General features: G+C 38.6%; 1 protein-coding gene across 11 annotated transcripts in view; it reads left to right on the top strand.

Moving 5' to 3' along the window:
* The window catches only part of SDCCAG8 (SHH signaling and ciliogenesis regulator SDCCAG8), a 147,573-nt gene that overhangs the window by 88,723 nt on the left and 42,047 nt on the right, over positions 1-16,803 (top strand). For 9 of the 11 annotated variants that reach the window (XM_050950397.1, XM_050950392.1, XM_050950393.1 and 6 more), the window contains one exon: positions 3,760-3,891. The exons of the other annotated variants lie outside the window; for them this stretch is intronic. In XM_050950397.1, the coding sequence (XP_050806354.1) occupies positions 3,760-3,891 (132 nt within the window). The remainder of the gene's footprint in view (positions 1-3,759; positions 3,892-16,803) is intronic. 11 annotated transcript variants of the gene reach the window in all.

Below are 16,803 nucleotides of genomic sequence, written 5' to 3'. Positions count from 1 at the left end.
GTACTATATAAACGTGCAAGTATATAAAAAAAAATATCTAAATATAGTCCTGGGGGGGGGGGGGGTTGTGGTGTTTGGTTCATTTTTTTCTCAGATTGTTACTGTCTGAGTTCCTAGACTTGTGGATTGATGCATAACACTGCCCATTGTGTACTTGTGATTTGCGTTTTGTAATTAAGGGGAACAATGGGAGTCCATTGGGTCTCATTATATATAATGGTTGGTTTAATTTGTTTCACTTCTATCTTGTTAATTGTAAATTGATCATTAAGATTTGAATTCTAATCTGTCATCAGGGTTGTGAGTATTGAAGCTAGAGCAATGATCCTGGTTTTAATCACTGATGATGAGAAACAAATTTTACAATTTTGGTACATATTGCAGTTCATATATTTTAACACTGTATTTTATGGTGTTATAAATATTGTTAAATGACTTTTAGTGTAGTTTTACTGTTTGGACTATAATGTATAAATTATATTACTGTTTTGGCAACAGTAGGTGTCCAACTGTGTGAGTTTAATTGAAGTAAAGAACATACACCCGGTTGAACTATTTTTCTGCATGTTTGGTTGATGTTCTATTTAGAGACTGCACTCGTTATACTCAACACCAGGAGTAGCTTGCCCAAGCTAGTGGTACCAGGGTGTGAAATCTGTCTGCAAAACCAAATCATTAAGATGATATGCTATCCACTTAAAGAAGAATTATCGCAATCCCAATTATGTCAATAAAAATTTTACTTTATAGCACTTGTCATTGTAAATACTATAAAATTGACTGGTTTTCTGAGAAGCAAGAATAGACACTGCTGCATAAAACAGCTAAGCTCTGATTCTGTGCTGTGGCTCCAAGAAATACAATGCAATGAAGACAGTGTAGAAGGAAGTGGGGGGAAAAGAAATTTTACCAAATCCAAGTGTTTAAAAAAAAATCATGAATCAGATCTCAAAAAAATAGAGTAACTTAAAAATCATGTTTAAAAAAAATTGAATATTTATTTGCTTCCTGGGTTTTGAATTTTAGGGTGCCCTTAGGTTATGTTCTCAAAACTTTCACAGCAGTTTGGGATAAAAACTAGCCTTTGTTTTAAATGAAGGCTGAGATTCTCACATAATCACATAAATCTTGGCGCTCTAGGGATAACACAAAATATCTAGGGACTTGAGATAAAATTGTGGGAGCTGGCAGCATTGCAAGGTGGTATGTTATAAGCCATCTTTCTGCTGTCCAAATTCTGGCCTTCTGCAGGGGTTGGTGCAGCCAGTGATGTAAATTAAGGTAGCTATGAGCTGCTCAGACTTAACAGCGGCCTCCTGAAGGCTGTATCATAACCCAGAATCCCCAAAGTGCTACGTGCTACAGTGTGGCCACCTCACCTTTCCAACACACTTCCCTTCCATTCCCAGCACATGAGGGTTTATGAGGAGAGCAGAGGAGAACCAGTTACACTGGCCCTATGCTGCTTTCGCCCCCATTCTACTGCAGTGTTTTTTATGTCTCATATGCCACCAGAGCAGCGCATGGGTACCACAATTGGAAGAGAATCTCTCCCCTAGAATTCAGTCATTCCACTAGGGCAGTGTCTCTCAATTTTTCCAGACTACTGTACCCCTTTCAGGAGTCTGATTTTTGTCTTGCGTACCCCAAGTTTCACCTCTCTTAAAAACTACTTGATTACAAAATCGGACATAAAAATACTAAAGTGTCACAGCACACTATTACTGAAAAATTGGTTACTTTCTCATTTTTACCATATAATTGTAAAATAAATCAGTTAGAATATAAATATGGTCCTTGCATTTCAGTGTATAGAGCAGTATAAACAAGTCATTGCCTGTGAAATTTCAGTTTGTACTGACTTTGCTAATGCTTTTTAGGTAGCCTGTTGTAAATCTAGGCAAATATCTAGATGAGTTGATGTATCTCCTGGAAGAACTCTGTGTACCCCCACAGGCATGCATACTCCTCATTCAGCCCTCATTCAGAATGACTGCACTGGGGTATATTCATAACTCTTACATTTAGTTTCACTAGTTACAATAGTAATGATATGCTATGGATATGTGATAATTTGCACTTACATAATGACTTTTCTGCCTAAATGACTGGAGTCACTTAATATATCTTCATCTATTAAGTCTTACAGTGCCTTGTGAGGTACTAAGTTGTATTATCCCCCAAACTGAGATGTTGAAAGATGAAATTATTCTGTCATGTAGAGTGAATAAAACGTGATTCTTGCTATTCATCTTCTGAGAAATATACTCTAAAACTCAACATAGCAGTTTTAGCTTATTAATAACATTAATACAACTTTGCTCTTATATAACAGTACCTTTTACTCCAAGGTTTTTAAGTGCTTTATAAACCATTCATTAATTAATCTGAAAAACCCTGTGAGGTGGGTTGCTGATATTATTTATTTGTATTTCTGTAGCACCTATGAGAGTTCTAGTCATGCACTGGACTTATTGTGCCAGGAGCTGCACAAACACAGAACAAAAAACAGTCCCTGCCCCTAAGAGGCTACAGTCAGAATGAACAGTTGATGGCAATAAACATCACGTTAGTTGGATTATATTTTATTTTTGGTGGGTTTAGTTAGGAGTGATAAGCTAAAGGAAAGGGAGAGGGGATGTTTAAGGCAAAAGAAATGAGGGGGACAGGGAAGGGGAGAAGAGGAGTGACACTATGATGAAGAGACTGAAGAAGGGGGAGATGGAAGGAGAAGGTTGGAGCAGCCAATCAGTACAGGGCAGAGAAAGTCCAGTCAGAACTGTAGAAAGTTCTCTGAATGGCCTAAGGATCCCACTTTGGCTTCTTCTGTCCCTACGGGCTGGAGTTTCTGTCTAGCTCCTCTCTGCAGTCTTCTCCCAAGTCCACATGATGGTGGGAAGGGGAGACACCACCTTGGGCCTAGTGCTCCCACAGTTGGGGAGTCTTCCTTGTCCATTGTTATTCCCTTTTACGTATTAGGAAACTCAAATAAATGATTTGTCCAAAGCTGCTGAAGGAGTCTGTGTCAGAACCAGGATTAGAACTGAAGAGCACCTGGTTTCCAGTTCTGTACTTTATCTAGCACATAGACCTAGAGGACTAGATTCACAAAAGGACTTACGTGCCTATGTCCAATATTTACGTACCACTGACATTCACAAAATTGCTTAGCTGCCATTTAACCCGGGAGGCGCCTAAAGTCCCCAACGCATCCAAGTTTCTGACAGTAGGCATGCACAAAGGCACCCAAGTCCTCATTCCACCCCATAGCTAACGAGCTGCACAAAGACTTCTCTCATGCCTAAACCCTGTCAGGATTGTCAAACTAGGCATTCCATCACATATCTTGCTTTCAGATCCTATCTATTGGGCGCATGTAAATCTGATACAACTCCATTGACCTCATTTGACACCAAAAATGGCCAGTTGTCTTTAAAATGAGTCCTTAGTCTGATTGTCCATACCAAGCAAGGGGAATTGTGATCTTGCATAAATGGGTTTTTACATATCTAGAAGTGAGAGGCTGCTCTTATTGTAACTGGGTTACCAAAAAGTGGCATACCACAGTGTCATGTCTCCAGATGCTAGGATGTGGCTTGCTAAGTTAAAATGAACATAGGTTTTTTCTGTAGGTTCTAATAAGAGCCTATTTACGCATGCACGTAAAGAAGTCTTATAAAGGTTGAGACTACATAGTGATGGCCCAGTATAGGATGAAATCTGACAACATCCATCACCACTGTGTTTTTACTACTTTAGGTCTGAAGTCAGCCAGCTTAGTCAGGAAAATGAGTACTTTCATGATAGGCTGGAGAAGATGCAGAAAAGAAATGATGAATTGGAAGAACAGTGTATCCAGCATGGGAGAATGCATGAGAGAATGAAGCTGAGGTAGGAAGTTCTATTAATCCATCCATATGTGGTATACTATGCAGTACCTAATGTGTTTGTATAAACAAGAAAAAAGCTTTAGTCTTTATTTTATAAAAATGACCAAAACCTCACAGACCATACTTTGTTTGTTCTTTTGCTTGTACTGTTTTGGATAAATAGCATGAAAGCATGTTCAGTTTCCACGGTTCCCTGAAGAATTTAGGCCTAATTTATTTAGCATATGTGTTGTAGGCTGCTTCTGCTGTTTGGGCTCTCTCAGATGAATTGTCATAAGAACAGTCATACTGGGTCACACCAGTGGTCCATCTCGCGCAGTATCACGTATTTCAATGATGGCCAGTGCCTGACGCTTTAGAGAGAACAAAAAGAACAGGGCAATTTATCAAGTGATCCATCTCCTGTTGTCCAGTTCCAGTTTTTAGCAGTCCGAGGTTTAGGAACACCCAAAGCATGGGATTGCATCCCTGACCATCTTGGCTAATAGCCATTAATGGACTTATTCTCCATGACCTTATCTAATGCTTTCTTGAACCAATTATACTTTTGGCCTTCACAACATCCCCTGGTACTATTACAAAGCGGTTCAGCTATATTCACGTCTTGCACCAGATCCTGTGCACCATTTAGCAATAATATGTCTTTCTTTTGTGCCCTTATTTAATATGCTATATTTTTCAGTACTATTTTCTTAACACATCTAGTAATTTGTGTTTTAATATAAACACGAACCTGTCACTGAAAATCTAAGTATTAATAAAGTAGAAGCTATTCCATTTTGGCCAATAGCTTGAAAGTGCCAATTTGATATTATTTGAGTTACTCTTATGGAGGCGTCTTCCCACTCAAGTAGTGCCCTATCCCTTAGTCCTGTGGGCTGAGAATGAGGAAGGGCAGAAGCTTTCGGGGGAATAGACAGCCTTCAAGAGTGGCAGAGACTTCCCTAGCAACATGGGAGTGGGAGCAGCTGCAGTGGAGTTGGTATGAGGCTCTTTCTGGACATCGGTGATAACAGCATTCTGCATGCCAGAGACTCCCATCCACTTTGTGCTGTGCAAGCAGCATTTAATGACCATAAACTAGCCAAAAACAGCTGGTGGAGAATTTTGCCTGCATGGAGGAGGTCAGCCATCTATTCTATCACCAGCTTCATCATGCTCCTTCCATCCTGGGTTCTCGGTGTAATAGGAAGGAGGCGATACTGGGAGGGAGCTTGTGCAGGATGATGAGGAAAGGGGCATAGCAGAGTATAGCTCTGGTACCCCAAATCCTCCACTCTGGAGGGACTTCAAGTCAGTAATGTAAGTTAGGGCTGCCCAGAAGGCAGCTCTACATTATGCTGGAACTGGACAATACTGAATCGGGGAGCGAGCTGCAGCCAGCTCTCTACAACCCCCAACTCCATTTCAACAGAGTTTGGATGGACCAGCATATCAAGGCCTATGTGTTACACAGGGTGTTCTGTCTGGTGATTGTTTGCCCCACCCCTCTCCTACCGCTCTCTAACACAGTTCCTCTTCTGCTGGGCTCTGTCTCCTTCCCTTCATTCTTCCTTTTCCTTCCTTTTTGCTTGCTTTCTCCCAGTAACTCATCCTGCTCCTGCCATCTCACTTTTGCCCCCCTAGTTACACGTCAAAGGGGGAAAAAAAAAATTCTGAAATCTCAGATTGTGCACTTAATCTGTGAAACCACATGATTTCATTGTTATCTTCATCCTCCCTCTTCCTGACTCTCCCTTGGTTCCTTGCATTAGTTGTTTTATATTAGATTCCAGCCTTGGGGAACAGGGAGCATGTCAGCCTATATATTTGTACAGTGCCTAGCATAATGAAGCTCTAATCTCAGTTGAGCCTTCGGGTACTACCACAGTAAGTATAAGTAAGGAAAAAAATCTGGCTTTTTTATTATTGGAAGTTGAAAACTGTTACGTTGCATTTTAATTGGTAAAATGGATTTTCATCTATAAAATGTTGGTTTAGGTAGCTGATGTGGGATAAGTAAAAGTGAAGGCCTTTCAAGTTATAAATTGGCTGCTAGTATAACAGCACCTGAAATACTCTGCTTATGGAGCACACATTCACAGTGTAATCCATGCTACTGTAGGAATTCCAGCTTCACCTCTGCTTTTAGAAAACGTATGTATTGTCTCTTTATACTGGAATAAGGACGGGAGATATTACATATGGTTTAATTAGACTGCTATGTCACAATGCAAAATTACTGACACCTTCCCCCCATGAATTTGGCCACCTCCCAATTCACATACCTCCTAGCCTTGTTGACCCTGAGCCATGGGGAGTGCTTCACAGTTCCCTGCCACACTCTGCATGTGCATGTCCTACCATAAAATTTTGACGTGTAAAAAAAGTTCCAGGATCAGCCCCATTTCCCTCTTAACTCTAAGCATTAAGGCTACCCCTTTACACATTCCTAAATCATTTCCCCCACGTTGCACCACAATCATATCTGGTGCCCACTGATAAGCCCCCACAGTATACAGAAGTGGCATCAGCTGGTCCCATAATATGCCCCTCCTTCTGTGCTAGCTCAGGACTGCTCCATCACTAAGCCCCAGCTGCGAACACTCAGACAGCCTGGATGCCCATCCATAAAAAATGCAGTGCCCACAGATCCATGCCACTGTTGGCGTGGCCTGTATTCCTGCATCTGGACTAACAATGCAAAATGAACAACAAAAAATTCCCTACCTGGGGTCTCATGTGCATTCTGTATGCTTCTGAATGCCAGTGCTTGAATTACCCTAGAACCCATACCCAGCTGTGCTGCTGCTGTTGTAGTCTAAATCCTGAATGAGTGGGAACCAAATTCCTGGGCCGGAAGCCCCAGCCTTATCAGTCACCATAACAAACTGGTATGTTGTGAGAGGACTCTAGTCACCTTGCATAAAGAAGAGCCCATCGAAAACATCTGTATTTTTTCTTTTTTTCTAGCTTAGTACCCAGGCCACTCTGCGTCATTATTACTAGCTTGAATTTCAGATCTGTCTTTTGTCAGCTGTTAGGGCAATATTTAATATGCATTAGAATGAAACAGAGACCATGAAGAAGTTGTTCATCCTTTTCTATACAATCAGCAATTTTATGCACTAAAAATGAATCAAAGCATTATAACAGAACAGAAAATTGGTCTGAGAGGAACGTGGTCATGCTGCAGGCAGTGCCTCAACGTCTCCTATTGCTATTAATGATGGAGAGCACTAAAACCAGTGCAGTAACTGTGTTTTTTCCTAAATTTAATATTTTATAATGTATAAATATGGCATAATCATCATCTAACTGGGCCATAGTTAAGAGATTTTTACCAGCATATTAAAGGGGAAAGCGATGAATGCTTTGGTTTTATAGTTGATCTAATTCTGTATTTATTTAAACTCCAGGTAGTTAATAGAATGTTATCAGAAACAGCTTTAAAATCACAGTAAGGTTGTTTTACAACTTCCACAATGAAGAACGGTAGTAGATTTCAGTATTAACTAAGCTAATGTATTAAGTTTGTTCCCAAAGGTCATGAACTTGACTATGAATTGTTCATGTACACTAAGTATAAAAGCAAGTCACAAAAAGCCACTGTTTTCTAGCATATGCATTTGATGCTCTCCTCCCAAAATCAAAAATCATAGTGAGGTTTTTAGTCTGCTATTCTAGATCTCTGCAGCCTGCTGCTGCCTTACCCAGGCTATTCTTCATTTTTTTTTTTTAACTTAACAGTAATGGAGTTTGCTGCATTGTTCAGCCTTTTTCTCAAATTGTAGAGGTCTCATGAAAGTGGTATAGAGAATGATTACCCCTCTGCACAGTGATGCATTTCTTCTTTGTATGCAACCACAAATAACACTTTTTGCTGCTGTATCACACAGTAAGCTTGCTTCTAATTTGCTATATGCTGTTACTGCAAGGTCTCTTTAGGCATTACTGCTTTCCAGGTTTCTCACTTTTAGTGAATATAGTCCAGTTTATTTTCCATTTATTGATCCTCTTGTTTGTTCTTCAGCCAGTTTTCAGTCTGTGACAATATTTTTATCACTCTCAAAATTAATTCAGATTGATTTTAACTTTCCATGAGTCAAATGCTTTATAAAATTGAAACAGGCTATCTGTGTTTCAGTCCCTTCATATACTAATTTTGTAATTCTGTCAAAACCAGAAGTCGGTGTTCTTCATAAACGCTACGTATTGTTCATAATCGTGTTGCCCTCTAGATGTTTATAGAGTCTTCTCCTTCTATATTATAGTTAAACCTGATGGATGGTAACTGCAATGATCATCATCCTTTACTTTGGATATTAATACCACATTTTCTCTTCTTTGCTCTCTGGTGTTTCATCAGATGTCTATGATATTTCACAAATACTGAGTGAATCAATAATTTGTTGTCACAGATGAGAGATGTTCTACAAATACACATTTGCATTTATATTGTAATGAAATATGGTATTTATAGTGAGGAAAAAAGGTAACTCTTGTTTGTCATCGCTTTGTTTTTTGCTTTGAGATACAAAGGACAGGGGCAATAACCTATTTTATAGTCCTTTCTGAGTTCCATGAAACAGTAGTTAGAGTAAGACCTTATTAATTGATCAGTCAACTTGTTTTGAAGGAGCAGCTTGGAACTGTTTCTGTCAATGAAATAGACAAGATAACACTTTTCCCCCTATTATTTCTATCTTTCTCTATAGAAAACTATGCTGTTTATAAACATCTGTTCTGATGATATGGAGTGTTTTTAAGAACAAGGTTATTTTATATTTAAATTACAATAATTAAAGTTGTTTTTGAGTCACTTCTTTGAATATAATGTAAATATTGATCCCTTTTAGTTTTGTTTGCTCAGTGAAATGTGTCATTAAAAGAAAGTAGATGTCCATCTGAATGATAGATGATTGACACCTGCTATTGAAATGGAATTGAGCTGAGAAATTTGCAATTTGTGGGAGTGAAGGAGAGATGTTAGGATTCTCTCTGAAGCTTAAATGGGCTGTACAGTTGTTGTTGTTGTTGATCTAGCAGCCCATGATGCCCTCTATGGCTTGTCCTCCCTTCTTTCTTTTACCTGCCTTCTTTTTACATCAGCTTGTTCTTTATTATCTTCTTGTTCCCATGTGTTTTTAATTTTAAGATGGATTTTTGAGGGTGAGTAAATTAGTTCAGAAGCATTGTCTAAATTGTGGCATTTGATCAAGATGACAGTGTCATTGCTCTGTCACTGGAGATGTGGGGTCAACTTTACTTGGTAACGTTACAATTCTGAATCTCAGAGAAATGTCACTTTGAACACAGTTCTGCAAAGAACGTGTTAGTATCATTTCTATTTTTAAATATAATTTTGTCATTAAAGTCTGCATTTTGCCATTCTGCAGAAAATGACTCTTAATAGTAAAAAGTATTTTTTTTCTCGCTAAGAGGAAAAAAGATATTACAAGGCCAGCTATAAATAAAGGCAACCAGCAAAGGAATATAAGATCAAATATAGCAAAAATAAAACCTAAACCAAACCACTACCACCTTCCTTTCCTCCCAAAATAAATAAATTAAAAAGTTCTACAGGATATTTAATCTGGTTGCCATTTTTAGATTCACCTGAAATGTTGGCTCGTGGTGTGTATTGTCTATACTTTCAGTACCAATTTTAAAGTACTCTGCACACAGTTCTCCCTGTTGTAGTGATGGGACCTGTACTAGTTAGTGACAGGGAGGAGTTGAGGGTGACTCGCTTTAGGTGTATTAATGACTGAATTTATTAATTTGTAATTAATATACAACCATACTATCATAGGCAAGTTTTTTCAACTCTCTTAAGCTTTAATTGATTTTGATCTAGTCTGGTGTATTGAGCACTTGTTACTTATCACTCGACTTTTCTAATAGACTCCCCTTCCTAACTATTAGAATGATTTTGGTTAATGTAAGGGTTTGAGCACAGTTCATCTCTTCAGGCACCATCAACTCTCTGACCTTTCTCCATTGGAATGGCCACTGGCTGTAAAAGGAAGCATGTTACTTAGAGTAGCTAGCTCTTCTTCCAAACCTTGGCCTGCACCCTTCTTCTTAGAGCCTAGGTGGAGTGTGGAGTTACAGCAAACGGGGAAAGATGTCTACATGTAGTCTGAGAGCATCTCTCTTAACCATGTCCTTTCTTTGCATTAGCCTGCCAGGCCCTACTCCATAGTTCTTCTTTTTCCTGAACTAGGCAATCAGATGGAGTATATGGACCATAGTTTATAAAGTGCATGTGGATCCTTGAAGTTATTTTATATTATCAATAAATTATTGATTTGGAGTCTTGTAAATATTGTTTTTCAAGGATTGTTTAGAATACTCTAAATGGGGATATGGATGTTCTGTACAATAATAGTCTGAAAATCAGAGAACATTTTTGCTGGCAAAATGGTCAATACTTCATTATAATTTCCTCCAGTTGTTTAGAATCTCTTAAAAGGCTAGTCTATTGTGATGAGGGTTGGCTTGCATGTTTTGGTATGTGATCGTTTATTATTTTCTGGTTGCTTGAAATGTCCTGTGCTAGGAGGAACGTACCAGGCAAATAGTAGTTTGTTCACATTTGTACCTGCAGAACAGGATTTTACACTCCAACACTGTGCGATCTGTCTATTTTTATATCTAATATAAATACTCTAAATAATTTATATATTATGTGTGAGCATGTATGCACACATGCACAAATTTGTGTAGAGCATTTATATAGATGGGCTTTTTACACCTATTTCAACTATGTTTCTGGTAGCTGAAAAGAGAGAGCCTACGGGGTTGGCAGTTTGGGGCAGATGTGTTTCTATTCCTCAGGCATCAGTGGTTGTAAGTTAACTATAAAAATGTTATAACCATCTGTGTAACAAGACGGCAGAGATCTGCTCTTGCCTGTTACTATAAATAAGAAGATTTGCTTGACTTCATAGACATTGGATTTATAAAGATTATATGTGTCAATTCATAACTATGTGCCATGCTGCTAGGATGTGTCTGCAGCCAACTACCTGGGGTGGTCTTCCCTTCAGACATTCCAGTGAAGCACACAACAACTGTTTAGAGATGTCTGTATAGCACAATATGTGATGAATTATGTGTGTATTCTTCTTATGAGGAAATGCCTGATTTTCATGGATAGCCTTATCTGCAAAAATAGAGTTTAAAATGGACCTTTAAATGGGTCACTTAGAGAGTAAAACAAAATGCAATAAAATCATGTCTTAAGTTCTCTTCCTGCCCCCACTCCCAAAAAAGTAATCCTAAGAGATTTCCTTTTAAAAGTGTGTTGTGTTATGCTTTTAAGCGATATGGTCTGGATATATAATATTTGGCGGGAGGCGGGTAGAGAAGTTAATCTCAGACCTATGTCACAATATTTGATTTACTAGGAGTACTACCTCCTTACTCAGAGACATTTGAATTTCTGTGAATTTCTTTGGCAAACTTCTAGTAAAACAGTCAATTAAAAATCAAAATCCTTTCCTGATAATCAAGTCAATCAATTTACATTAAAAAAGCCTACATTTTTATGAATGGTTTACATACTACTGCAAATAATTATCTGTGGGGGGGGGGGGAAACATAGGAAAAGTGAAGTTATTAAAAGGCCCTTTTTAATCCAATGTCCTTAGTATTTTGAATATATTTTCCTCCTGATCCTTATTATAGATAGGTTAATATTATTTTTTTAAGTGAGAAGAAAATGTTAATGTGACCTTGTATGTAATAGACATGTCTGTCTTCAGACATCTGTAGGGGAATAGCTAAGTGTAGAGTCAAATGTCCAGAAAAGTGAGTCTTGTTTTTTAATTAAAATGTGTTCATGTTTATAACGAAAGCAAACCAAGACAAATACATACATCTCTCTAATTTATCTGGTACTAAAGGTGTCTCAATATATAAAAATATAGGTGTTTTTTCTAAGCATCCATACTCATACCCAGATATCTATATGGGGAGCTTCATGGCAGCTGGATTGCCACAACAATTGGACGTCACGTTGTTCGTATAGCCTTTCATTCAAGGAGTTTCTCTTTTTTGAAAAGCTTTGTGTCGCTACATTCTGCATTGCAGTGTAGCCAAATGAGACTCTCATCTCTGTCCAGGATTTGGGGTTATCTCTATCACTTATACACTGCCATTAGAAAGACTTTCATTGTAGGTTGGGAAACACAACACTCCAGAGAAGTAATATTAGGAAATAATGAAAGGATGAGATTCTATATAGAAAACAAATCCTGTCAGAATCTGAAAATGTATTTGGCTTCTGTTTAATGTGCTTGGCTGTTTGCACACAGTACACATGGTCTGGAATAGAAACTGGATTTTAAAATCTCTCCCTCCCTCTCACTCTCTAGCTAAGTATTTGTCTATTTGCTAGCTATTTATTTATTTATTTATTTATATTAGTGCTTCCATTTAAAATATTTATCATTTCTATCACATAACACACTGAATTTTCCCCACAAAATATTATCTAAAAAAAGTTTATTCTTCAACTACATGAACAGCAGATGTATAAAACAAAAAATAATCTTAGCTGATACAGACCTGAAAGCATCTACAGTAAGTGAAAGACAGAGTAATCGAGGAAAATATGTTCTACAATTCTGTGTAACTCAGTCCTTGCTAATCTTGACATGGTAATGTCAAATGGTTGGAGGGAAAGTATTGCATACAATTTCCATATTGTGGGTTTTTCTGTTTGAATTTTCATTAGAGTATCTAGTGTACTGATTAATTTATTAATAGAATGTAAGACACCTAGAAGCATCAAATAATAATATTTGATAGCCTTGCAAAATTCTCCTTGCCCATTCACCCAAAATGAGTGATTTCTTTTAAATATTAATTTTTTTTATCATCCCTGTAAAAGGCCATGGACTAGTTTTTTTTTTTGTGACAAGGCTGGTAAATGTCCATGACAATATTGCAAGGCAGATTTATGACAAGACATTACAGTTAATTTACACATAGGAAAAACATGTATATCCATGCAGTCAGAATGTGTGACCCCTCTGCCCTTCAGCAGCTGCGAGCACTCAGAAGCCAATACACCCTTTAAGGAAACAGTAGTTGGCCTCTCGTGTGAGTGTTTTCCCACCCCACTCCAATACTACTGGGGTACTCTGCCTGCCTTTGCACTCCACAAGCAAATCCCTCCAAAAACAGATATCTGGATACTTTACATTCATGTTCACCTCTTAACTGTGGCAGCAGAAGTCTTTAACTTGCAGATTGTAAACCAGGTTTTTGATTATCCAGAAATATAGCAAGCCCTGAAATAAGTGTTGTATTTAAGAGAGTGTAGTGCAAGCACCCAGGCTGTCCTTATCACTTTCTGCAACCAGCACAATTGTTGGTTAATATGGTTCTCATTGCTAAACATTAATCTAATGTTGATGAAGGCCTTCCCCAGACTGATCTTACTACAGAAATAGGCAAGGTGATGCTCTTGACAGCCCAAACAAGAGTCTGTTGTTTGGCATGCCAAGTCCTAGAAATGTGTGTCCCAAAACAGATTCCTCCAGAGGGGCTGGAGTAGACAGATATCACTAGAGGTGCACTTGGAGCACTGCAATTAAATCCTATTCAGTTGTACTAGGAAAAGCTCTCAGAGGTCTGTTCCATCGTAATGAGCTGTTTGTAGTGATGAGAATGGGGCCCCTTGTCATGGTACCAAACAGGTAAGAGTTTTATGAACAACCATGTGAAAGAGAGCATGCCTGCTAATTTCTGCCTCAGCTGTACCAACATCCTTTAACCACTGTGATCTTTTCTCTGAACCACTCGGCCTTGTCAGGGTGTTCAGTTCAGTGCTGAAAATTGGTTAAATTGGTATTCATGGACCTCCCTTTTGTCGTATGTATGGGAGAAACATATGCCAAAGATGTTCAGCCAAGAAATGAATGGTCTGGATCAACATGTCATAGTAATCATATCCTAGCAGACCCATATAAATAAAATTGTATAAGTAATAGCAATAGCAATAACAAAACAACTCATTCACTTCAGGCACTGGCTAAAAGTCTCAAATATACAAAGAAAATAGAGCAATCCAGCGGCACAGTCTTTTCAAAATAGATTGCCCTGGAAGGCAAACCGTCCTACCTCAAAGGCAGAGCATTCAACAATTTTGAGCAGGTTGGGATGAGTATATATTTGCTTCCATACATTTAAGAAAAAGAAAACCCTCCTTCTTGATACTTTAGACTCCTGCTGATAATTGCTCATCTTAATTAATTAGCCTCTTTTGAGTTGGTAGGGCTATTCTCACCTTTTCAAGTTCTCTGTGTGTGTGTGTGTGTGTGTGTGTGTGTGTGTGTGTGTATATATATATATATATATATATATATATCCTTACTATATGTTCTATCTGTTCTATGCATCCGATGAACTGGACTGTAGCCCACGAAAGCTTATGCTCAGATAAATTTGTTAGTCTCTAAGGTGCCACAAGTACTCCTGTTTTTTCTAAAAAATTGAGCATTTAAGGCCTTGACTTAATTTATAGTCACCTAATTTTCTTCATTCCATATTGTGATTGCATCTTGTCAGGCCCGGCGCTACCATTTAGGCAGCCTAGGCAATCGCCCAAGGGAACCAGGATTATTGAGGGGGCGGCATTTTGCCGGGGGGGCGGCAGGTGGCTCCAGTTGACCTGCCGCAGGCATGCCTGCGGACGGTCGGCTGCTCTCGCGGCTCCGGTGGACATCCCGCAGGCAAGCCTGCGGCAGCTCCACAGGAGCCACGGACCAACGGACCCTCCGCAGGAATGCCTGCGGGAGCTCCACCGGAGCCGCGGGATCAGCGCGAGAGGTGGCAAAATGGCTGTGCGCCTAGGTTGCAAGAAACCCTGGCGCCGGTCCTGGCATCTGTGTGTTTAAAGTTCAGTTTTCTGTGTTGTATTCCTCTGATATTTCAGGATATAAAATAAGATGTTTACAATTACCAACCAGAGGCTGATACTATGCAGCAGTTCAACAGCAAATATCTACTTTAGGTATTTAACCATAATTGGGATCTTTGATTGGCCTTACGTGAACTCGCAATAGCAATAAAATCTAACTACCAATCCATTTGGCAAACTTCTTTAAGCAGTAGCAAATTTGCTTTTGCTTCTGCTCTCGCTGTTTTTATACACCTCTTTGAGATTTTAGGCTCAGGCTGTTTAACTTGCAGTTTTCCTATAATGGAGAACTTAAAATGAGGATAGACGAGTACTGCTAAAGCAGCCTGGCAAACTGTCGTGAAAATTTACCAGCTCAGAATCTATACATCTGCTTGTTACCAAAATGATCATCATGAGGGGAGGGACCTGAAACTAATGATGATTTACTTTCCCAGCAACAAAGAAGTGAGTAGAATTTTGCAAGACTGTTGGAAGAGGGTTTTTTTTCTTTCTAATAATCATGATAGTTTGATTCTGCTGGGCTCAGTACTGCTCCTGTTGAATGTGATGGTAGCAGTTCTTCTGCTCCTGTTGAATGTGATGGTAGCAGTTCTTGTTAATGATATAACTGTCCCCTTTTTTGAATTCTACTGTGCAGCTGGCTTCAGCTAGATCTTGTGCCAGTGAGTTCCACAGGCAAGCTAATAGTGTGTTTTTATTTTGTTTTTTGAATCTTTTTATCATTTTTTAAGTTTGCGGCCTTTCAATATAATTGAACATCCCATTGTTTTTGTATTATGCGATTGGGCAAACAGATGTGCCCAGACTGTCTCCTCTATATCATTCATATTATACCTTTTATCATGCACCCTCTTGTTCATCTCTTTTTTTTAAAGTAAATCATCCCATTTTTTTCAGTCTCTCTCCATGTGAAAGTCTTTCTGTGGCTCTAATTATTTTTGTCAGTCACCTCTGAATGTTCTCTAAAAAGAGCAATATTCATTTTAAAACCTAAAGGCTAATTAGAGTAGAGACCTACAATTCATATGAGTTAATGTTGCTCTGATAAGACAATATTCTGACCCAAGAAGATGATAGTGTAAGGGTGTGTTCTTTCAGACCTTATAGGAGAAGTCACACTGAAGCAAAGACTCCAGGAAGTACATGCTAATGGCCAAATCATGAGAGATGTTAAGGATCTGCAATTCCTGTATACCCAAGGGAACATTGTAGATGCTCATTACCTTGCGTGATTTGATGTTAAATTAAAGTAGGGATGGGAAATGTGGAAACAATGGGAGAGGCTAATGCATTAATCTAGATTTGTTCACTTAATTTTTGTTGATTGGAAAACAAAATAAGTGCATGTGTTTGAGGAAGGAACTGAGATTTGAAAAATGTGTCAGTTTTAAACTCAGATCAGATTCTAATCTCTGTTACCCCACTATAAATATACACAAAGCCAGGCTACCGTGTATAGTTGCCTAGGTCCTGATCCTGAGCAGGGTTTAGTACTCTGAACTCAGTGGAAGTCAGGGGTACTGACCACCTCCAAGATCAGGCCAGTAGTTCCAACAAATAGTGACAGCCATTGTGTAGCCTAAACCTTAGTACAACATTTTAGTGTGTAAGCATAGTAGCCATTTAATTACTAGCATTGTCATTTTTAAAGATTGTTTTTCAAACAGCCACAACTCCTCCACAGAGAGTACCAATTCTTGGTGTGTTATGGTCACTTCACTGCTGATATAAGCTGGTGTAACTCTGTTAATAGTAACAATGCTGCACTCACCCATACCAGCATGAATTTAGCCTTTAAATGTCAGCCTTTTTAAGTAACACATATACAAAAAAATCTTTTTTCCCCCCCTAAATATGGTTATTCTGGTTGGATAACTCCATGGTTGAACAATTTTTTTCCAACTTTCAAAAATAAAAAAATTCACCTATGGATTGATGCCAAGCATGGACAGCTCTACAGGATACATGTTTGGAAACACATGAGCTAAAAAACAA

Source organism: Gopherus flavomarginatus, chromosome 4, assembly GCF_025201925.1.
Source record: "Gopherus flavomarginatus isolate rGopFla2 chromosome 4, rGopFla2.mat.asm, whole genome shotgun sequence".
In the NCBI taxonomy this organism is placed as follows: Eukaryota; Metazoa; Chordata; order Testudines; family Testudinidae; genus Gopherus; species Gopherus flavomarginatus.
Note: the sequence above shows the minus strand (reverse complement) of the source record. Positions and strands in the feature narration are given on the sequence as shown.